The sequence below is a fragment of the Kogia breviceps genome, chromosome 15, assembly GCF_026419965.1.
Source record: "Kogia breviceps isolate mKogBre1 chromosome 15, mKogBre1 haplotype 1, whole genome shotgun sequence".
NCBI lineage: Eukaryota > Metazoa > Chordata > Mammalia > Artiodactyla > Physeteridae > Kogia > Kogia breviceps.
The window spans coordinates 12,928,334-12,953,493 of NC_081324.1; the positions used below are offsets into that span (position 1 = coordinate 12,928,334).

The following is a 25,160-nucleotide window of genomic DNA, read 5'->3' on the forward strand; positions in this document are numbered from 1 at the left end:
CATTCTGGGAACTGATGCTGACACTTTATCTAAAATATTTAAGTCTTCAGAAGAGGCTAGGAAGAGGTAGCACTGTGAATAGTATACGAGCTAGTGCCACAAAGGTGCTATTTTAGCTAAAAAAAGGCAGATCATGCTCTTTCTCCTCTAGCTTCAGTCAAGCAAAACTTCCTCAAATCTCCCTTGGCTTCAGACCAATACAGTCTTTAACAGGTAGTTAATTAGAATGTTCGCTAAGTGGTACTTTCTGTCTTTGTTCCCCCAACATTCTTTCAAGATGCCTTAGAACACACCTTTTAAATTTCTATTAACTATATAAATAAAGGAAGTATTTACCCTGAGAAGTTTTTCAATCTTGTTCAGCAATGTAGGTATAAGATGAGACTGTAAATTTCCAAGTTCTGTAGTCCAGGCAGCATAAGCTGGTAAAAATACTTGATGTGTTGCACTAACTACTCTTTCTGAGGGATCACCCAAGGCTGACAGCAACAATTCAAAACCCTGCCAAAAAGAAATAGGCAAAATGTAGATTTAAAAAAAAGACCTAAAAAACATAATAATATGTAATAAATATACACTGCAGTACATTTAGCAGACATTTTAAGCAAGAAAGAAAACCACTCATAATCCTATCCTTCCCAATTTCTTTAAAGAAAAATGTCATCTATCCGTTGATGGGGAAACCAAAGAGAAAGGGTGGTAACATGGCATGCTTGTTGCCAATTTACTGCCACAAAGTTGTGGCAGATACTATAAATGAATCAAAGCATCTCCTCCTTGAAATAGCAGAACTGAAACCAGGCAGCCAACTTCAACTGGTTAAAGTTGACATGTCTGCCATCCCTACTATAGATGATAGGATACCTGAATCAGATTTGGAATATTATACTATTTGGAATTTTATAATGACATAAATGGGATTCATTCTGAAAAACATACCTGTTGATATTTGTCTGGATCATCAATGTATCCCATAATGATCCCGAGGCTTTTGATCACAGCTTCTCTTACCAAATCTGCCTTATCTTCCATTAACATCTGTTGCAACATTGAAAGAACCAAGGAGCTACGGATTTCTTTCTGAAAATAAACAAGAACATGTTTTACTATTTATTTACACTAGCAGCAGAAAAGGACAGAAAATAATGACAGATATCCATGTATTCAAAATCTAGATTAAATATATATTAACATGTTGCTGTTTGCTTCAAGTCCTCATGTTTGAAAGACATAAGACGTTAGAGATACAGCTGAAAAATCACTCTCCTCCACCCTCTCCCCCTTCCTCCAACTCCCTCTCTAAAGATAACATCTACCCTGAACTTGGTATTAATCATCTCCCAGCATATTTGTGTATTTTTACTAAATATGTGTCAATCCCTCAAACCTTTACGGTGCCCTTTTGGCCAATCAACAGTCAACACTCTGCTGTAAACAGACAATGACTCTTCTACCACTATCCCTACAACTCAGAGAGGAGCACTGACAGTCCTAACAATAGAAGAGATAACAAATATCACTCTGGTAAGCAAACCATGCGCCCGGGGTAGGAGTGTGGAAACATAAAACCCTGGTGTTCAATTTTCTGAAGAACTGAGAAAAAAATATGAAAACAGGATGATAAAACATGAGAGTAAACTTTAAAAGTGCTTAAAAAACTGTGTTGATATTTTCAGATGCTATTTAATACAATGTCAACCACTGTTGTGTCTTAATTTCACACAATTTTTTCCCATGGTTTTAGCCTAATTAATGTCTGAGGTTAGAATAAAGTGTTACTGTTATACAAATTCTTGCCTTTCCTTCCCTTTTTTGGTACTATTATTGTAAGTTGACAAATTTATAAAATTCTTTAAACTTGTTGAAGTTACTTTTACATATAATAGTTAAAATAAAAGGATATGATCATTTTCAGAAATTTACAGTGTGATCTGGTATGCAAAGCAAAGTCTTAAAAGACTTTTTTTAAAAAAAAATAGTCTTAAAAGATTATTTTTAAATGACCTAGTTTTTGTTTTGACTTTTAGAGACAAAAATATATGTAAGTTTAGCAGATTTTGGTTACATTTAGGTTGGTGAATATGCCTTTTGGTACAGCCTTGTTTATTTATCCTTTAGGCTAAAATTGCTCCCCCCAATTTTTTTTAAAGTGTATTAAAAGGGCTTTTTGGTTAATATCAGCACAGGCAAAAGGACAGAGGAAAGTAAACTTCAGCTGGGTTATTTGCTTTGCAATGATCTAGCCTGAGGTCAACTGTGGCAGTTAGTTTCAGTATGCTAAGAGAACCCACAGGACAAGTCAGGATGCTTTACTCCATTTAAGCCATGACCACACTGAGGTTTTACTGTTACCAGTTACAGTGGGGAACAAGAAAGTAGAGGTCCATGTAGGAAACATTAAGTCCATTATTAATACTGCTTAGCATTCTAGTACTAGGAGCAGTGTGGAACAGTTTCCTTCTTCTTCGATAGCATGTGATGTTCATCTCTGTCTTGGAACAATAAATAATAGGATGCTCAAACTCATGTATATCTATCTATATGATTTATCACAACAATAAGATAATTTTCTCTTAAAAGATAGGCAAACATTAAAAAAAAAGTGATTATGCCCAGTTGAAGTATGGCAAGATAAGAACTCCCATGCACTGTTGATAGGAGTACAATCTGTGCTATCTTGGTTGGGGGCAATTTAACACTGTCAAAATCAAAAATGCAAATGTTAAAAGCAGCAAGATACACAGGTATTAATGGTTTGTGAAACTGAAAAATGAAGATTCTCTTGTGTGCATTTTTAAATTTCACACACTGTTAATATCTCTGTATTTTGCTTCTTTTAACACAGAGTAATTAATTCTGGGTAAGAAAAATTTTAAAGATGTAAAAATGAAAGCTGGTATATGCATAAATTTTTATTCTCTGTAAGTATTAATTAAAAACCATTACCCATAGATGTAATCTATGGGTAATAAAAAAACAAACATTTTATTTATTTATTTTTAAAATTTATTTATTATTTTTGGCTGTGTTGGGTCTTCGTTGCAGTGCACGGGCTTCTCATTGTGGTGGTTTCTCCTGTTGCGGGCCACAGGCTCTAGACGCGTGGGCTTCAGTAGCTGCAGCACGTGGGCTCAGTAGTTGTGGCTCGCGGGCTCCAGAGCACAGGCTCAGTAGTTGTGGTGCATGGGCTTTGTTGCTCTGTGCCATGCGGGATCTTCCCGGATCAGGGATAGAACCCGTGTCCCCTGCATTGGCAGGTGGATTCTCAACCACTGGGCCACCAGGGAAGCCCCCAAATTTTATTTTTTAAAAAGACAATTGTTTGACAATTGGTTTCTTACTCTTCACCAAAGATTATGAGGTAACAGTAAATGCAACATAAACAGCTCATGTATTATACAATTCCAATTTTTGTACCCCTTTAAAAGAACAATCTTACAGAAATGACCCTTTAAGGCAGGGGTCAGCAAACTTTCTGTAATGGGCCAGATGGTATATACTCCTGGCTTTGGGGCCAAAAAGTCTCTGTTGCAGCTATTCAGCTCTGCTGTTGCAGTGTGATAGCGGACACAGACAATACACAACAAATGGGTGTGGTTGTGCACCAATAAAAGTTTATTTATAAAAACAGGCTGTGGACTAGATTTGGTTCCAGGCTGTATTTTGTCAAGCTCTGCTTTAAACTATGTTGTTTCAATTAAAATAATTTTTGATGTCACCTCATTCCTCTACCCCTTCTAAGCCCTAGACCTATGGGAAGATACCTAAAAGGGCACAACAGTCCAGTGCTTCTCAATCTTTTGGTGGTAGGATTCCGTTAGTCATTTAAAAATTAATGAGCGCCTCAAACAGCTTTTGTTTGGGTGGGTAATATCTATTGACATTTATCATATCAAAATATTAGTGAGAAGAATGGTGTTGTTTTATATTTTGTGCAAATTTCATTGATGTCTGACTTAAAAGAAGATAGATCCTCTTAACAGCTCAGCATTCAACTGTTGTACTGTTTTGGTTGAAGTATTTAAGAAAATCTGGCCTCACACAGACATATAATTGAAAAATGGAGAGGTATTTTCATAGCCTCTTCTGATAAGAATAGAAGCTGTCAAGCTCACAGTGGTGAATACAAGTTTTCCAAAATTCTTGTTCTCACTTAGAAGTTCCAGTTTTGTCACTGGCAATGAATGCTGTCTACTTGTTTTCCTTGAAATGACAGGTTCCATTTCATTCATTTTCATGAAAATGTCTGTCAAAATCCCAAGTTTGAATAACCACAGCTTTTTTTTTAGTGGTCTGTCAACTAAAACTCGTTTAGCTTACAACTCGAGTGCTTTTCCCGAAACAGCCATCATAGTTCAGAATGCAGCAAAAGGGCTTGATATGAGTATCTTCCATTTTATTACACAGAATATTAAAATGATGCATACTTAGGGTCAAAATTTAGTAGAATTAATAATTTTACTGATTCACCAAGCTTATTTTTAAGTGAAATTGACTTTTTCTGCAAGTGCATGGCAATGAAGAATACAATCATTATCTATTTGGGTATCACTGCCTTGATCAGTGCTAATGCACTGGCATTGTTGCCCATTACAGTTTTTGTACTAACAGTGTAAATGTCAACACAGAGAAAAAGTCAAAAAATGTTTCAATGTTATTATGAAAAGAATTTTCATCTCATGGGACCCCCAGGGTCCTCAGACCACACTTTGAGAATTGCTGATGAGGTTTAATATATTTATACTCAAGCAAAATCAACGGTTAATGTACCTATCTGTCTGCAATGCCATATGGTGTCAACGTGAGCCTTCTTTTTTTGGCTCATCTTTTTCCTTTGTCAGGACAGAATTTGGATTCAACTGTATAATTAGACACCTGAAAAAGAGGTTGCTCTATTGTTAAAAAAGGAAGAAAAAGGTTTTTAAGAGAAAATTACAGTTCTTACAGGAAGGTAAGGTGCCAGTGCTCCACAAGATTCTGCCACAAGCAATCTTCTTTCTGGGTATTTGTGATTAATCTAGAGTAAAAAATAAATAAATCAAGCATAAACAACATACCCTCCCTTCCTCCAATAGAGAATTATTTTTCACCACAAATCCTGTTAGGAATGCAATAAAGCTTCTTTTCCACTTCGGGGATCCCTACACCTGGATCAGGATTAAGGGAATCAGGGAAAGCCTAAAAAATGAGGTCACAGGGGTTACCTGTTAAAGAGAAAGAAGATAAAGCAAAGATGAAAATATGGCAAGGTGTCTAGAGATTGTGGGCTTGCCCAAGACTAAGCTTTCCTTAGGGTGTCAGGAGCAACCTTCTCCTTCCCTAGCAACATTAGGATGGTTTTAAATTTGGAAAACCCAGCTTCTAGATATTTACTGATACAGTCTACAATATGTGCCAGGAATGATTCCTCAGTCCTCTTTTTTTTAACCTCAGGGATTAGGACGTAAATTAATCAATGATTTAACCAGAGCCCTTGACTGGTGTTAGGACTTTGTTTTTAAAGTAAGCAGACGTCAATTCATTCCTGTTTGCATATACAAGATGATGGGGTTTTGCTATTGTAATGACTACACTGAACCATAACAAAAAATAACAAAAACAAAAAAAATGACACATACTGGGTTATGTTCCCATATGTCTTCTTCATAGAATATAAATCTTTCTTTGACTGGAAAAGAAGTGTATCTGTTCTCATATTCCCATATGAAAAGGTGACATAATTCATTAATGTATTGGATGCCTAAAATTAAGAAAAGAAATTATGTAGCAATCTATTGGGCAACAAACTGGAGGCAGGCGGCTAGATAGATCCCCAATATCCATGTTTCTTTAGGTTACAGAAGAGGTGGTGGTAGAGATGTCGGTAACTGACATCTCTGAATAAAATTTAATCCAGAAATAGTAACCTCAAAACAAAATGGTTTGAATGTCATAGTATGTCATATGTAAACTTCTATTTTACTTTCCTTTAGTCTAGCAAAATGAGTCTCAAAATTAAATGTACACACAACAGTCAACTGTATTCCTATATATTGGTGATGAACAAACAGAAAATTTAAAAAAATTCTATTTACAATAGTATTAAAAAGAATAAAATACTCAGGAATAAATTTTAAAAGTGCATAAGTAATATTCTGAAAACTATAAAACATTACTCAAAGAAATTTTAAAAGACCTAAATAAATGGAAAGGCATCCTAAATTCATAGGTTGAAAGGCTGTTAGGATGGCAACATTCTCCAAACTGGTCTACAGATTCAACACAATCCTTATAAAATTTCAGCTGGCTTCTTTGCAGAAACTGACAGGCCGATCTTAAAATTCACACAGAAATTCAAGGGACCCAGAATAGCCAAAACAATCTTGAAATACAAGAACCAATTCAAGGGGTTGGGGTTTCTTTGGGGGGTGATAAAATTGTTCTAAAATTGACTGTGGTGATGGTTGTGTAGCTCTGTGACTACAAAAAGCACTGAATTGTACAGTTTAAATAGGTGAATTGTATGCTCTCTGAATTACATCTCAATAAAAGTTAAAAGAAGAAAAGAAAATGGAAAAAACTATTTAAAAATTACATGTACATACGTATAACTGTACAGAATTGTAAATTCAAAGTTGTATATGCTGTTTCCAAGTTAATTTGACATTTCAGTGGTTACAGCCTAACCCTAAATTAGTATACACTATAACCTCTAGATGACATAAGGATTGTCAGAGATAATATGGATATATATAATGTTCCCTCTTAAATACTGAATCTAGATATGACTCCACTAAATTCTAAAGAAAAAAATGAATACTCAAAGAAAATGGGAACAGAATTCTAAAAGGCCATAAACTTTAGCAGTATTCCAGAGACTAATAATTTTTCTTAAGAATAAGTGACGAAGCTAGTATAAATAAGGCCATGCAACTTGTATTCATAAGTAAGAAATCCATCTTTTTAAGATGGAAGAATAGTTACTTAATGACCTAAATATGGAGTCTAGAAAGTCAAAGATTCTGAGTTCTAGAGAGGACAGGAATATTACAATTCAACATAAAACCAGAAGTATTGTTAGTAAATAGTGAGTTGAAATATAAATATATATAAACCTCCTACATCAAAGGTTTACACTTTATATTCTGCATATACTTGTAATATATACAGGTATACAATATATACAGATATATTTCTATTACCTACCTACCTACCTACACAAACACACAACCTCTTGGTTTCCCTTGACCTCATTCGTTTGTATATTTTTTGTATTTTGCATCTCACTTGATTCAGATCCTTGAACTCAGCAATTTTTGTATTTTGTCTCATTGGATTCAGATTCTTGTCTAAACATCCCTTTCTCAGAGATTCCTTCTCCAACCACCCTTTCTAAAACAGCACTCCCTATCACTCTCTAACCCTTAGCCTACCTTTCTTTTCTTCATAGTTTATAAATTACAAGACATAGTTTCATTTGTTTACTCTTACCTCTCCACTAGGATGTCACTGTCTTTTATTCACCACTGTATCCCTAATGACTACAACAGTACCTGGCAGTGGAAATAGTGTTCTTTAAGTGTTTGTTGGAAGAACGAATAAAGTAAAGCATCCCAGAGCTTTCTTAAGGACTATTAAATCACTGTGCTGGGCTATAGAAACAGTAGCATAATTTATATCCCACATATTTCCTAATAGCAATTTTAAAAGATAATATGAACATTTATAATAAATTAGAATACAATAGCTAGGGAAAACCCAGTACAGTTATTTACCTGTTCCCAACACTGTGGTAAAAGTTCAGCTTCTACACGTGTTGGGCCAACATGACGTGCAAATGCCACACAACCTGTCAGTATCATTTGCCTGAAAGATAATACAGATGAATAAAGATTTGTATTTGCATAGAAAGCACAACTAGGACAAAGGGTTAAAAAGAGTCAGCTCTAATTAACATGAAGTACAATATTTTTGTACAAATTCAACTTTTCACAATGGACGGGCTGCCACTAAGAAAGTGAGTTTCTAAAGACTAGTCCCTCCAGCAGTGGCAAAACCATTTGTGAGAGATGTTGTGAAGGGATTCTCTACTGGTGTGAAGCTGCATCTCATAACCTCCTAAATTAACTTCCCACATATACATTCTGAGATTATAATATGTTTAATGCTTCAATTTCTAATGAATTTCAGTTTCTAGCTACTAAAACAATCAGTGATTATTTCCCCAGTATTTCTATAATTAAAAACTACGATGTCATATTAGTAAAATTATATTTCGTTTTTTATTTTTAAAAATTTTTAATTTTTATTGAAGTATAGCTGATTTAAACGTATTTATTTATTTATTTTTAGTCGCATTGGGTCTTTATTGCTGCGCGCGGGCTTTCTCTAGTTGCGGCGAGCGGGGGCTCCTCTTTGTTGTAGCGCGCAGGCTTCCCACTGCGGTGGCTTCTCTTGTTTCAGAGCACGGGCTCTAGCTGCAGGGCTTCAGCAGTCATGGCTCCCGCACTCTAGAGCACAGGCTCAGTACTCGCGGTGCACGGGTTTAGTTGCTCCGTGGGGCATGTGGGATCTTCCCCGACCAGGGCTCCGACCCGTGTCCCCTACATTGGCAGGTGGATTCTTAACCACTGCGCCACCAGGGAAGCCCAAAATGCTATTTCTTAAATGAGAATTTTTGGTATTGCACCCAAGATAACTGTGGTAGGCAGCTTCTGACATGGCTCCTAATGTCGTCCATCTCCTGATATTAATGCCCTTTACTATTCCCATCTCCTTGAGTGTAGACTGGACCCAATGATTTGCTTCTAATGAACAGAATAATGGCCAAAGTGACGGTATGTCACTTAGGAGATCAGATTACAAAAGCCTGTGATATCCATCTTGTGAGACACTCTCTTCTGCCTTCTCAGCTGGCAGGCTTTGATGAAGACACTGCCATGTTGGACAGTTTCATGTGGCTAGAGACTAAAGGCAACTTCTGGCCAAAAGCTAGTGAGGAACCGAGGCCCCCAGTCCAGAGATCCATAAGAAACTAAATCCTGCCAACAACCAAGCTTAGAAGCAAATCCTTCCCCCATGGGCCTTGAGGTGGCTATAGCCACAGCCAACACCTTGACTACAGCTTTAAAAGAGACCCTGAAGCAGAAGACCCAGATAAATTGACCCACATACACTGTGTTATTTTAAACCACTTTCTTTTGGGGTAATTTGTTATGAAATAATATATAAATAACTAATGTGATAATTTCATTTGAATTGATAGATTTATAATTTAAAATTTTAAATGAGATTTTTCACTCTTCAGAATGAAGTTCCATTTAAAATGACTCTGAAAGGCAGAATTGTAAGTTTTTTTACTTTTGATTGACTATGACTTCAAAACAGTAAAACCTGATTTTTTTAAAAAAGTATGTTTTCCATAGATGTTTCAAAGTAGCCAACTTTAAGGAAAACCAAAATAGAATGTTTAATTCATACTAATTATAAAAGCCCAGGCATTACTCATTGCTATTTCTCAAAATATGTCAATTTAACTTAATCTGAATAATGACGTTACATTTCTATTTAGTTCAGCCAAGTTAGCTACAATTGTTCTCTCAGGCTGAGGAGAATAATAACAGACAAAAAGCATCTGTACAATGAGAAGGGAAATGCTGAGCCAATATGTCTTCATTGTATATTGCAGCTTCTCCTCACCATAACCTTGTAATTTGTATCTACCTGATTTCCCTTTATATTTATATCATTGTCTTCTATGCCTGTTTCTCAACTTTTCTTTTGTTTTTCTATTTTCTCCTACTTTAGGAAGGTAAATAAAGTGAATAAAAGAAAAATGGAAAAAGAAATTCCCAAGCTTTAAGACAGCACATTAGCTGCTTGTTCCCACGGAAAATTTCTAAATGTCTGATCATTTTTACCCCCATAGTACATTAAAATAATGAGAAGTCATATATGTAGGTTCTAGAAAAATCTGATAATTATAGTAAATGAACTTTGGCGAAATTTAAGCATTTCAAACACACATAAGAAGTATATACTTATATAAAAGCTTCATGAGAAATGACTTTAAATCATGAGTCACCATCACTATACTAAAGATGTACAAACTTGTTCAAAAAATGTTAGTCCCCTCAAAACAAAATTCTTAGTCAGCAGAGTTAAGATTCAAAATTCTAAAAAATAGGACAGTTTTGAAATACATTTGAAAACAGAAAAGATCAAATGGCCTACAGATTATTAACAGCACTGGAAACAGGCTCCTGTGATAGTAAAAATAAACACTGTTCCTACTTGTAGAAAATCATAGGATAGGAATTATTTGACACAGGTAGAAATATGGTGTTAGCTATGGCTGTTAGCAAAGAACTGCCAAAATGCACTACTATTGCGCATAAAATTAAGTTTCTCTTAGGATGCCCAAGGAAGCTTGAGATTCATTAAGTAAAGTAACAACTGATTATATGTCAAACATATCATGCTAACTTAAAAATTTTGCTTTGTTAGTTTGTTATTCATATATATAGTTAATAAATTGATTAGTTTATTTTAATAAATAACTTTATTTCTGTAAGGTGAAAGATTTAAGTGTGGACATGAGTGTTTAAATCCTGACATATCTTGACCTGAAGTAAGGCTATAGGTACTTTTGGCCACCAGGCGGCAGCCGTTAGCTTTATATGACGAGTCTATGAAAACAGGCTATGTAGAACTAGAGGTTGCCTTGCAAATCTAAAAATGACAATGTAATAAGTGGTATTTAATTATTAACTAAGTTACCAAGATAAGGAATAGTATTTTTCAAGGAGAAAATAAAATATTAATTTTCCTATATAGCACCATCGAATTGTCCTTGAAAATTTTCAGTTTGCAATGAATGGAACTTGATTGAATTTCCCTTATTTCCATTCGACTAGCATGTAGATTAATCTTGACTGGATCCTGAAAAAACATGTTTCTCTGCTTGCTCAGGTATATTTTGGTAAGGCTAGGAAAGAGATAGATGCTTATAGAGTTTTAAAGTCTACATGACTTTTTATTCTCATAGTGGAGAGATTCCTTGTGTTTAAAATTTTGAACTTGATTTGTCTTATGGTTCACTTTTATGATTTTCCAACATTCTCAGAGGAGGTAAAAACTGTAACAGTCAGTAAAACAAGTACTGAAATTATATAAAGTTACCTAATCATAATGTATAATTTCTATGTTTTGCAAAAGTATAAGCAAAAACTATTTCTTTATTAAGATAGAAAATTACTATGTAGAAAAACATTTCAATAGCTCCATCTTATCCAACTGGTGCTTAGTCTACCTACCCATCCACTGGGATGTTTTGTTCAAAGTCACACTTGCACAGCTTCACCTAGTATTTAAAGGTCTTACCTTCTGAGGCAGACCTCTATCACTGCTGCTTGATCAAAACCCATTCCCCTTTCTTCCAGAGAGTCTCTTGATGTGTGGCCCATCCCCCCACCACCATCAGGTATAACTCATTTCTCCATTCAGGCATCCTTGATTGTGGGTATTTGACTCAGGACTAACCAAAACACTGTATCCCTTGAGCCACACAGAAACTGCTTTACAGATAGCTCTGTGATGCAGACATTCATATATTAAATATTTTATTTCTTATAAAGCATAACCATGAAGAAGCCATGCTGTATCTAGTTCATCTGTGGGGAAAAGGGGAAATATTTACTTCCTGGAAATCAAATGTGAAAGATAAAAGCAAAGAAATATCGGAATTAGAAATCCAAAGGTAACTAACACCAAAGTGTACAAATTCAACATGAGTAGCTGGAACGACAAGAATGAAAACACTGCAGGGCACTGTGAACAAGGTCAGTGTTTCCTGTTTATTAAAATAGATATTCGAAAGAAAAGATGGCATTTACATTAAAATGTTAATATGATGCCAAATTAATAAAAGTAATAAGTCAACATTATATTTATTTACCAAAGAAGTGGTCATACCCACCTTTGCTCATCATCTGGTCTCTTGATCAAATTGAAAAGTATGTGGAGAAGCTGATCTCTCTCTTTAGGCTCAGGATGTAGGCAGGCTGTACACAATATGAGGGGGATCAACTCCTAAAGAAATATGAAGGTGGAAAAAGTCAAAGTAAAAATGCATTGCAGAATATTCTTTTTCCCCAATGTATTCTTAAATGGACGTTTGAAATGAAATAAACCTCAGCGTATATAGGAGCAAATTTTAATTTCGTAAGGCTGAGAATTCAAGAGAAAACACGGAAACACATATTTTTATGTTGATTGTGCAGAAGATGCAGATCACAATGTAATAAAGTAACTTAAGATTCAAAAACCTTACTTTTTTTTTTTTTTTTTTTTGTGGTACGCGGGCCTCTCACTGCTGTGGCCTCTCCCATTGCGGAGCACAGGCTCCGGAAGCGCAGGCTCAGCGGCCACGGTTCACAGGCCCAGCCGCTCCGCGGCATGTGGGATCCTCCCGGACCGGGGCACGAACCCGTGTCCCCTGCATAGGCAGGCGGACTCTCAACCACTGCGCCACCAGGGAAGCCCCTAACCTTATTTTCTTATCCAATACTTCCCAAGGGTCTATTAGTTTTTAAACTAAATAACATTCTTACTATAAGCTGATATAGTAGTTTTAATTTTGAAAGTGTTTTTAAACAAACACTTGCAGAAGTTAACTATACTTTAAAACTTAAAATAATAACAGAAAATAAAGACAACTCATCCTACTTCCATAAGCACAATATAATCTCTTAAGATTAGATATAATTAATAATTTTGTACCCTTAGCACCTAACCTAGTGGCTAATTTTAAAGACCAATTCCACAGGTGTTGAATGCTCTCAGAACAACTGCAAAATGTTAGTAGAAATGCTTTATGCTGAAATGAAAATTTTTAACAATATTTTGTTTGTTGTTCTTTCAACATGCAGAGGTAAATTCAATATTTTCAAGGAAAGTAATAGACAAAAGTTTATTTCTCTCTTCCAAAGAAGTATTTGAAAATTAAAGTTGTTTCCCATTTTAATTAAATTAAGACTAAATTCTAAAATATATTCAAAGGATATTAATGTTTTTCATTTTTGGAATAGATTTTCAAATCTAATGAAATAAAAGTCCAAAAGTGATAAAATATTTTTGGCGAGAAATCCTCTAACTTACTTTGCAGATATTTTAAAGAAATCACTATGATGTAATAAAAAGGGTAGAATGATTACTCCCATTTCTTTTCCCCATCTGCCTCCCTACCCACCAAAAAGTACTAGCAGATTTAAAATAGGAATTGATCACTGCATACTAATACATGATACCTTGAAGAAAAGTCTACACTGTAGAAGTATCTTCCTATTTTGAAGATGCTCCCTTAGAAACAGATGACATGCTTTTTAGAGGAGTTGAGACTGAAACTTAAAGGCGTGACTAGAAGTCCTTTCCATTATTTCTAACATCTTTATATATTATGCTAAAATTATAATTATTCGGTATAATTCTAAATTGAAAGTACAAAGATGTAGATAAGAAGAGCTAAGAATAAATCTGAGAAGCAAAAAGATATTTAAAACATTTATTCTGCCATCTTTCTATTTAGGCACCTCTGTACGTTTTAGATTAGTGAATAACTGAAAAGCAAAAGAAATAAAAAATAATTAGGGAAAATAATTTTGCACTGGGAATGGAACAGTACACATATGGATTCTATATTGTTATATAGTGTTTCCACAGATGCTTAATATGTTGCTTGATGGGTAAGTCTTCACTTTGGAGGAGAAAATAAACAACCTTTTATAAAATATTAGGGTAGAAAACCATTAATATCAAGGATCCTTAAGGATTCCACTGAGGCTGCTAAGAGCCAATGATACTAATAAGAGGACTAAGACTGCACATCAGCATATCACACTGAGAGTAGAACTTTAAGGATGAAAAAGTAGTCATTCTAGAAGGCACTAACAAAAGGAGAAAATATTTTAATGCCCGAAAATCAAAAAGACCCTAAATATTTTATTTGTACTTTCCCCTCATGTCAGACCTTTCTCTCCCATGGGTTTTCTTGCTTCCTCATAACCCTTCTTCCTGCTTTCCAATCATCACCAAATATACGCTCTTACATTATCTTATTCCATTCTCTTCCTATTGTATTACTCTTAAAAAAATAAAGTTATGAAATGTAGGTAAGATATTTGCTATAATTGCAAATACATGCATATACACTCTGTTTAAAATATAGAACAATAAATAGCTTCTTTATCTCAATAACAAGTATACCAAAATAGCTGTTGCTGTTTATTTTTTGTGCCTCACATTTTCTTTTCCTTTTCTCTTTATTTTAAAATCATGAGGCTTAGTGATTCTTAATCGAAGAAGAAGTTTATGTCATACATTAATATAAAGAATCTTTTAACTGGAATATGGCTATAGATGTGCTAAAACTGAGAACCCTGAACTTGGAGCTGGAAGAGCTCCTGCCTCAATACTTCTTAGTACCAAAGAACCTAATGAAAACCACGAATTTCTCTGATTTTTAGTTTCCTCAAGTGAAACATATAGGAATTAAGATTAGTGCAGAAATCAAAATTTCTTTACATATATCTTTACATATATTCTGTATTTTTCTTATCTATGGCTTATGGGATTGTTAATTTTTCCTTCTGAGATCAAAGTTGGCCTCAAAAAGCCTTCTCAACACAGCAGCCATTACCAACCAATCCAAACTGACACATGGGAGAAAAACGATTTGTCAGTCCTTGTCTCCTTGACCTCTAAAATTATGCTTAATCACAGTTAGTAATAATTTATATTGCCATCTGCTTTTATTTCTTGCTGGCTAAATCAACAAATATGGGAAGTCATTGCCAGTAAGTTTTGGTTGATAGCCTATGGCACGGAGAACTGGGTACAGCCTGGCACATTAATGCCTATGGCAGTTATAACCCAGTGTGTAAAGTATGCCAGATGGTCTCCTCTTCTTACAGCAACACTGAGCTGAGAAGAGGCCCAGAAAGTGATGGCAGAAAAAAGTGGAAAGTATAGTCTGTTTGTGATAGAGCCATCAAGGATTTTAATTGCTAAGTTATGACTAGCTCCAAACATCCTAATTTCTTCTTCCTCTATCATTCATTTATTTATTCACAACTTCTATTTGTACCATTCCTGAAATAATGAATTCTGTGTTGTGTATCTGCTGTGCTGTATATCACTTATTTATTGTGAATTCACCTTTTTCAAGCCTCTGAAGTACGAATTCATCCATTTAAGACCCTATTTACCATTTTTACACTACAGATGACCCTTGAACAACACGGGTTTGTACTGTGTGGGTCCACTTATGTACAGATTTTTTCCCTTAAGTATGTATTACAGTAGTACACAATCTGTGGCTGGCTGAATGAAAAGTTATACTGGGATTTTGAACTGTGTGTGGGTCAGCACCCATAACCTCTGCATTGTTCAAGGAAGGGTCAACTGTATTCATAAATTTATAGATTTGAATCAATATTCTCCCTTTGGTATTATCTCTCCAACTGATGAAGTCTAGTATTTAAAAAACTTTCCTTATAATTATAAATAAAACATTTTTAAAATGGTGGCTAAATTTTCTTCAGAAAACAATGTGATAGTGGTTTTGAAAATGTCTTTGAATAATAACCATGGTAAAATAATACTTATAGCTTTGGTAACATTATATCCGAAAAGAATCCCTTGCCCCCCCCCCATAAAAATGTTATTGCCTCCATATTTCAAGGCAACAGAAATTTTAAATATTTTCAAACATACTTCAGCACCTGATAGTACTCAATTAATGTGTATTGAAGTGAAATACAAAACTGATCTACTGATCATTAGAGAGGAAATCAGCGTAGTAATCCTATTGCAGAAGGTATTCCAGTACTTTATTACCACAATACTAGAAAACATATTTCCAAGGCCTATAGAATTCATTAACCTAAAGACTTAGTAATTTGCACTTTACTCAAGTAAATGATTTTTGCTTTAACTATTTTGATTTTTGCAATTTTAACAACAATGCTTGTTCTCTCTATATGAAGGCTCTCCCACTCTTCCTATGAAATTTTGTACAGAATTAAACAGGAAAGGCTTCCAGGATTTTCCTTTCAGTTCTTTTTAAAAAATATTTATTTATTTATTTTCTTTTGTCTATGTTGGGTCTTAGTTGCAGCACGTGGGGTCTTTGTTGCAGCATGCGGGATCTTCCGTTGCAGTGCAGGCTCTTCGTTGTGGCATGCGGGTTTTTCTCTCTCTAGTTGTGGCGAACGGGCTCCAGAGCATGTGGGCTCTGTAGTTTGCGGCACGTGGGCTCTCTGGTTGAGGCGCGCGAGCTCAGTAGTTGTGGTGCTTGGGCTTAGTTGTCCCGAGGCGTGTGGGATCTTAGTTCCCCAACCAGGGATTGAACCCACGTCCCCTGCATTGGAAGACCGATTCTTTACCACTGGACCACCAGGGAAGTCCCTTCTTTTCAGTTTCACAAGTAAAATAACTTCTAAAAATAATAAATAAATCACTTTCAGTAAGATTAGTGTGTGTTCAGACTACAAAAACAGAAGGAAAAAAAAGTACCTAAACAGGATCTAAAACAACATGAGTGATCAGATGTTAAAGGGGAAAGAAATGAAGTAGGAAATGATGTCAGGCAAATTTTAAAAGTAAAAAAAAAAAAAAAAAAGCATGGAAATGTTGATAAGATAATGGCTCCAAGATCTGAAAGGAGTCTAAACCATAAAAGGAAGTACTGCATTTAGATCAGATGCCAAGGAGGAAATGTTTGAGTACTTCAGGTCAAGAAGCAAAATTCTATAGTTCTAGAAAGGTGACATTAGTCCAATTAATTATAGTTCACTGACTATCCTCATTGTTTCACTAAAATTATTTCCTATAACCCAAGCGTCATTAAAAATTTTAGATAGGGGACATCCCTGGTGGTGCAGTGGTTAAAAATCCACCTGCCAATTCAGGGGACACGGGTTGGAGCCCTCGTCCAGGAAGATCCCACATGCCGCAGCGCAACTAAGCCCATGCGCCACAACTACTGAGCCTGAGCTCTAGAGCCCGCGAGCCACAACTATTGAAGCCCGTGTGCCACAACTGCTGAAGCCCATGCACCTAGAGCCCGTGCTCCGTAACAACAGGAACCACCACAATGCAAAGCCCGTGCACCGCAACAAAGAGTAGCCCCTGCTTGCCACAACTAGAGAAAGCCCACGTGCAGCAACGAAGACCCAACATAGCCAAAAAATAAATTAATTAATTAACTAATTAAAAAATTTTAGATAACTGTTATTAAATGTTTTTCATCTAGTCTTTTGCCTAGGGATTAAGCAATAATGAATTACAATTTAAATTCAAGTACTGACAAGTGTACATCCTCTGATTTAGATTTTTCAGTTTAAATTTGTCAGGATGTTGACAATAACATGTAAAGAAAAAAAATAAAGAAAAAACATTGTAAAGACTCACATAAGGAAAAGAAAAGATTACTCACCTCTGGAAAAGTTTTACACTTCAAGGGCTGCTAAAATATCTATTCTTAGAATTATTAATATCGATAATTCCTGGGGCTCAGTCTTTAGGAAGCCTAACTGAAATACTTAAGTGACTTTTAAACTCTGATACTGCTAAAGAGCATGTGATTTACTCCGAAAATTACAACACACACACACACACACACACACACACACACACACACACACACACACACACTCTACATGGTTAAAGAAGATGGACCAAGCTTATGTACTTTACTGTACTATCTACTTTACTTGTACTACTATATTACTCTAATACAGTTGTAATTATCTGGGGTTATTATTACACATATGTTAAACATTTACCATGGAGTAACCATGAATGGCAATGTAAAAGAGAAAGTTTAGTTTCTTAGAAGATGAGCAAGTCTTTAGAGGTACTAGCTACTTTTAAGTCTTTTAGGGAATTGATGTTCTCCTTTATCTTTTTTCTTTTCATAGCTTTACTGATATATATTTTATATATCATGAAACTCATCCATTTCAAGTGTACATTCAGTGGGTTTTTTTCAGTATATTCAGAGTTGTGCAACCATCCCCAATCTAATTTTGGAACATCCTACAAAGAAAGCTTGGACTCATTTTCCATTTCACCTTGCTGCACCCTCATTCCAGGCCCAGGCTTCTCCTTTGCTCTTCTAATTTAGCTAGCTGATGACATATATTTCCTTGCCGTAGAATAAAAATGAACGTTAAATTTAGATGTATTATTTAAAAATGCTTTTAGAAGTAATTCTTTAAGAAATCTTATTTTAAATTACAGAATTTCCCCTTCAATGCATTTAAAGCAGAAATTGTGAAAAATCAACTTCTTTAGCCTATTTTACTATATACATATATCAAAGGACAAATATATTTACTTTGTAATTTGGTTTGAAAGATACAAGTTCCTCAACCAACCCATTAATGTGAACTACTATATAGAAAATCAGTTCATTATTTTATTTTTTTCTCCCAAAATGAACAGACAAAAAAGTCTTTTAAAATACAAGCTGGTAAAAAGAGATTATCACTACTTTGCAGAACACAGGAGAAAAAATTTTTTTCATTTTTTATCATCTCTGAAATTGAGATGCACCTTACAATGGACAGCGTATCATAAATTAATTGGAATTCTTATTTCTTAAAGGTACATAATTGTTACAATCAATGGTATCTTAGATTTGAAAATATGGTATGTTGAATTTGGAAAATGCTATAATGGTGCCCTGAAGGTTAAGTGAGGTTGCGATTTTTCTTTTAAAAAATGAAAGGAAATAACACTAATATCTATAGTCACTGTACTTTCCACTTTTATACAACATAAAGTTTAATTTATTAGACAGTTTTAATTAAACTTTATGTCACTCCATTTAAAATAGTGGGTCATAAAGTCAATTGAATGGGTCACAAAGAGCTTTCTTTTCTTTTTTATTGTTTATTTAGGTATATTCTTTAGTGTTTTAAAATATTTATAAAATCCTGTTTGATACTATCTTCTATTCTAACTTTTGTAATAAAGGCAAGACTTGATTTGTAACACTTTTATTTTAATTTTATTTACATGTGTAATTATATACTGACACATGATGTAAAATATCTTCCTTACTGACAGTGTAGTCAATAAAGCCTGAACTACCTAATTTAAAACATGTTTAAAAGACTATAGAAGACTAGATATTATGCAGTCTTGAGAATGAGAAAGCTCTTTATCTACTGACATAGAAAGATACAAAAATAAGTTACATGGAAAAAAAGCAAAGTGCAAAATAGTGCATAGAGTATGGTAGCATCTGTAAAATTCATGGAGAGATCATATATTTGAGTTTGCTTATACATGAAGAAAATACCTCTGAAAGAATACAACACAGCTCCAATAATACTTGGAGACTTCCATACCCCAGTTTCGATAATGGACAGAATATCCAGACGAAAGATCAGTAAGGAAATAGAGGACTTCAACAATGTAAAACAATTAGACCTAACAGACATATATAGACAACTCTAGATGACAACAGCAGAATATATATTATTTTCAGGTGCACATGGAACATTCTCAAGGGGAGAACATATGTTAGGCTACAGACAATTGTCGGTAAGTTTTTAAAAGATTGAAAGCACACAAAGAAGCTTCTCCAGCCACATTGGAAATTAAAAATCAATAACTGAAGGGAAACTGGAAAATTCAGTAATATGTTGATGTTAAACAACACATTCTTAAACAACAAATGGATCAAAGAAATCACTAAGGAAATTAAAATATTTTGAGATAAATGAAAATGAGAAACAGAACATACCAAAATGTATGAAATGTAGCATAAGCAGGACACAGAGGGAAATTTATAGTTGTAATTGCCTACATTAAAAAAGCAGGATCCCAAGTCAACAACCTTGCAACAAAGAGCAAACTAAACTAAGGGCTGGCTGAAAGAAGAAAATAATAAAGATTAGAGCAGAGATAAATGAAATATACACAAGGAAAACAAGATGACCAGCAAAATCAGAGGTTGAATCTTTGAAAAGAACAACACAATTGACAATCCTTTAGCTAGACTACTAAGAGGAAAAGAGAAGATGCAAATAACTAGAAACAGAAATAAAGGAGAGGACATTAGTAGCAACCTTACAAAAATTAAAAGGATTGTAAGTGAATACCATAAATGATGCTTCACCAACAAATTAGATAATCAAGAAATGAACTAATTCCTAGAATCACATATATTACCAAAACTGAGTCAAGAAGAGATAGAAAATTGCAACAGACCAGTAACAAGCTAATAGATTGAACAAGTAATAAAAACCATCCCCAAAGAAAAGCTCTAGGAACAGAACTGATGAATTCTAAAACACATTTAAAGAATTATTAGGGGGACCCAGCCTGAGGAGCAGGGGTGGGAGCTTTGAGACTGGGGCGGCACGAGAGAACTCTAGGAGGGTTCACGCCAAGGAGTACTTCCCAGAACTTCTGTTGCCAGGGTCCTTGTCCCCACGGGGAGCCACAGCCACCCCCTGCCTCTGCAGGAGACCCTCCAACACTAGCAGCCGAGTGGATGAAAGGCTTTTGGTGCTCCAGCCAGACGTCAGGGCTGTGCCTCTGAGGTGCGAGAGCCAAGTTCACGACACTGGTCCACAAGAGACCTCCCCAGCTCCACGTAACATCAAACGGTGAAAATCTCCCAGAGATCTACATCTCAGTGTCACAACCCAGCTTCCCTCAACGACCAGCAAGCTACAGTGCTGGACACTCTATGCCAAACAACTAGCAAGAAGACAGGAACAAAACCCCATCCATTAGCAGAGAGGCTGCCTAAAATCATAATAAGGCCGCAGACACCCCAAAACACACCACCAGACGTGGACCTGCCAACCAGAAAGACAAGATCCAGCCTCATCCACCAAAACACAGGCAGTAGTCCCCTCCACCAGGAAGCCTACACAACCCACTGAACCAACCTTAGCCACTGGGGGCACACACCAAAAACAATGGGAACTACGAACCTACAGCCTGCAAAATGGAGACCCCAAACACAGTAAGTGAAACAAAATGAGAAGACAGAAAAACAAATAGCAGATGAAGGAGCAAGCAAAAACCCACCAGACCTAACAAATGAAGAGGAAATATGCAGCCTACCTGAAAGAGAATTCAGAATAATGATAGTAAAGATGATCTAAAATCTTGGAAATAGAATGGAAAAAAATACAAGAAACATTTAACAACAAACTAGAAGAACTAAACAGCAAACAAACAGTGATGAACAACACAATAAATGAAATAAAAATTCCTTAGAAGGGATCAATAGCAGAATAACTGAGGCAGAAGAATGGATAAGTGACCTGGAAGATAAAATAGTGGAAATAACTACTGCAGAGCAGAATGAAGAGAAAGAATGAAAAGAATTGAGAACAGTGTCAGAGACCTCTGGGACAACATTAAACATACCAACATCCAAATTTTAGGGGTCCCAGAAGAAGAAGAGAAAAAGAAAGGGACTGAGAAAATATTTGAAGAGTTTATAGTTGAAAACTTCCCTAATATGGGAAAGGAAATAGTTAATCAAGTCCAGGAAGCACAGAGAGTCCCATACAGGATAAATCCAAGGAGAAACACGCCAAGACACATATTAATCAAACTATCAAAAGCTAAATACAAAGAAAAGATATTAAAAGCAGCAAGGGAAAAACAACAAATAACACACAAGGGAATCCCCATAAGGTTAACTGCTGATCATTCAGCAGAAACTCTGCAAGCCAGAAGGGAGTAGCAGAACATATGTAAAGTGATGAAAGGGAAGAACCTACAACAAAGATTACTCTACCCGGCAAGGATCTCATTCAGATTTGATGGAGAAATTAAAACCTTTACAGACAAGCATAAGCTAAGAGAATTCAGCACCACGAAACCAGCTTTACAACAAATGCTAAAGGAACTTCTCTAGGCAGGAAACACAAGAGAAGGTAAAGACCTACAAGAACAAACCCAAAACAATTAAGAAAATGGTAATAGGAACATACATAACAATAATTACCTTAAAAGTAAATGGATTAAATGCTCCAACCAAAATCCATAGACTGGCTGAATGGATACAAAAACAAGACCCGTATATATGCCGTCTACAAGAGACCCACTTCAGACCTAGGGACACATTCAGACTGAAAGTGAGGGGATGGAAAAAGATATGGCATGCAAATGGAAATCAAAAGAAGCTGGAGTAGCAATTCTCATATCAGACAAAACAGACTTTAAAATAAAGACTATTACAAGAGACAAAGGACAGTATATAATGATCAAGGAATCGATCCAAGAAGAAGATATAAAAATTGTAAATATTTATGCACCCAACATAGGAGCACCTCAATATATAAGGCAAAAACTAACAGCCATAAAAGGGGAAATCGACAGTAACACAATTATAGTAGGGGGCTTTAACACCCCACTTTCACCAGTGGACAGATTATCCAAAATGAAAATAAATAAGGAAACATAAGCTTTAAATGGTATATTAAACAAGATGGACTTAATTGGTATATATAGGACGTTCCACCCCAAAACAGAAGAATACACATTCTTCTCAAGTGCTCATGGAACATTCTCCAGGATAGATCATATCTTGGGTCACATATCAAGCCTTGGTAAATTTAAGAAAATTGAAATCGTATCAAGTATCTTTACTGACCACAACGCTATGAGACTAGATATCAATTACAGGAAAATATCTGCTAAAAAATACAAACACATGGAGGCTAAACAATACACTACTTAATAATCAACAGATCACTGAAGAAATCAAAGAGGAAATCAAAAAATACCTAGAAACAAATGATAATGAAAACAGGATGATCCAAAACCTATGTGATGCTGCAAAAGCAGTTCTAAGAGGGAAGTTTATAGCAATACAATCTTTCCTTAAGAAATAAGAAACATCTCAAGTAAACAACCTAACCTTACACCTAAAGGAATTAGAGAAAGAAGAACAAAACTCATCAAGAGAAAAGGGAGAAGGCTCAAATCAATAAAATTAGAAATGAAAAAGGAGAAGGAACAACTGACACTGCAGATATACAAAGGATCATGAGAGATTACTACAAGCAACTATATGCCAATAAAAGGACAACCTGGAAGAAAAGGACAAATTCTTAGAAATGTACAGTCTTCTGAGACTAAACCATGAAGAAATAGAAAATATGAACAGAGCAATCAGAAGCACTGAAATTGAAATTGTGATTAAAAGTCTTCCAACAAACAAAAGCCCAGGACCAGATGGCTTCACAGGAGAATTGTATCAAACATTTAGAGAAGAGCTAACACCTATCCTTCTCAAACTCTTCCAAAATATAGCAGAGGGAGGAACACTCCCAAACTCTTTCTACTAGGTCACCATCACCCTGATACCAACAGCAGACAAAGATATCTAAAAGAAAGAAAACTACAGGGCAATATCACTGATGAACATAGATGCAAAAATCCTCAACAAAATACTAGCAAACAGAATCCAGCAGCACATTAAAAGGGTCATACAACATGATCAAGTGGGGTTTATCCCAGATATGCAAGGATTCTTCAATATATGCACATCAAAGTGATACAGCATATTAACGAATTGAAGGAGAAAAACCATATGATCATCTCAATAGATGCAGTGAAAGCTTTAGACAAAATTCAACACCGATTTATGATAAAAACCCTTCAGAAAGCAGGCATAGAGAGAACTTATCTCAACATAATAAAGGCCATATATGACAAACCCACAGCCAACATCGTCCTCAATGGTGAAAAACTGAAACCCTTTCCACTAAGATCAGGAAGAAGACAAGGTTGCCCACTCTCACCACTGTTATTCAACAGAGTTTTGGAAGTTTTAGCTACAGCAATCAGAGAAGAAAAAGAAATAAAAGGAATCCAAATCGGAAAAGAAGAAGTAAAGCTGTCACTGTTTGCAGATGACATGATACTATACATAGAGAATCCTAATGATGCTACCAGAAAACTACTAGAGCTAATCAATGAATTTGGTAAAGTAGCAGGATACAAAATTAATCACAGAAATCTCTAGCATTCCTATACACTAATGATGAAAAATCTGAAAGTGAAATTAAGAAAACACTCTCATTTTACCATTGTAACAAAAAGAATAAAATATCTAGGAATAAACCTACCTAAGGAGACAAAAGACGTGTATGCAGAAAATTATAAGACACTGATGAAAGAAATTAAAGATGATACAAATAGATGGAGAGAGATACCATGTTCTTGGATTGGAAGAATCAACATTGTGAAAATGACTCTACTACCCAAAGCAATCTACAGATTCAATGCAATCCCTATCAAACCTACCACTGGCATTTTTCACAGAACTCGAACAAAAAATTTCACAATTTGTATGGAAACACAAAAGACCCCGAATAGTCAAAGCAATCTTGAGAAAGCAAAACGGAGCTGGAGGAATCAGGCTCCCTGACTTCAGACTATACTACAAAGCTACAGTAATCAAGACACTATGGTACTGGCACAAAAACAGAAATATAGATCAATGGAACAGGATAGAAAGCCCAGAGATAAACCCACGCACCTATGGTCACCTTATCTTTGATAAAGGAGGTAAGAATATACAGTAGAGAAAAGACAGCCTCTTCAATAAGTGGTGCTGGGAAAATTGGACAAGTCCATGTAAAAGTATGAAATTAGAACATTCCCTAACACCATACACAAAAATAAACTCAAAATGGATTAGAGACATAAATGTAATGCCAGGCACTATCAAACTCTTAGAGGAAAATATAGGCAGAACACTCAATGACATCAGTCACAGAAAGATCCTTTTTGACTCACCTCTTAGAGAAATGGAAATAAAAACAAAAATAAACAAATGGGACTTAATGAAACTTAAAAGCTTTTGCACAGCAAAGGAAACCATAAACAATATGAAAAGACAACCCTAAGAATGGGAGAAAATATCTTCAAATGAAGCAACTGACAAAGGATTAATCTCCAAAATTTACAAGCAGCTCATGCAGCTCAATATCAAAAAAACAAACAACCCAATCCAAAAATGGGCAGAAGACCTAAATAGACATTTCTCCAAAGAAGATATACAGATTGCCAACAAACACATGAAAGGATGCTCAACATCATTAATCATTAGAGAAATGCAAATCAAAACTACAATG

General features: G+C 35.3%; 1 protein-coding gene across 8 annotated transcripts in view; it reads right to left on the minus strand.

The window, feature by feature from the left end:
- RELCH (RAB11 binding and LisH domain, coiled-coil and HEAT repeat containing) overlaps positions 1–25,160 on the minus strand; it is a 118,327-nt gene that overhangs the window by 44,518 nt on the left and 48,649 nt on the right. For all 8 annotated transcript variants that reach the window (XR_010836777.1, XR_010836776.1, XM_059039365.2 and 5 more), the window contains 5 exons: positions 11,957–12,069; positions 7,755–7,845; positions 4,946–5,017; positions 940–1,080; positions 337–501 (listed from right to left, as the gene is read on the minus strand). Coding sequence is in view for 6 of the 8 variants with exons in the window: in XM_059039365.2 (XP_058895348.1) it covers positions 337–501; positions 940–1,080; positions 4,946–5,017; positions 7,755–7,845; positions 11,957–12,069 (582 nt within the window). In the remaining 2 variants the exon portion in view is untranslated. The remainder of the gene's footprint in view (positions 1–336; positions 502–939; positions 1,081–4,945; positions 5,018–7,754; positions 7,846–11,956; positions 12,070–25,160) is intronic.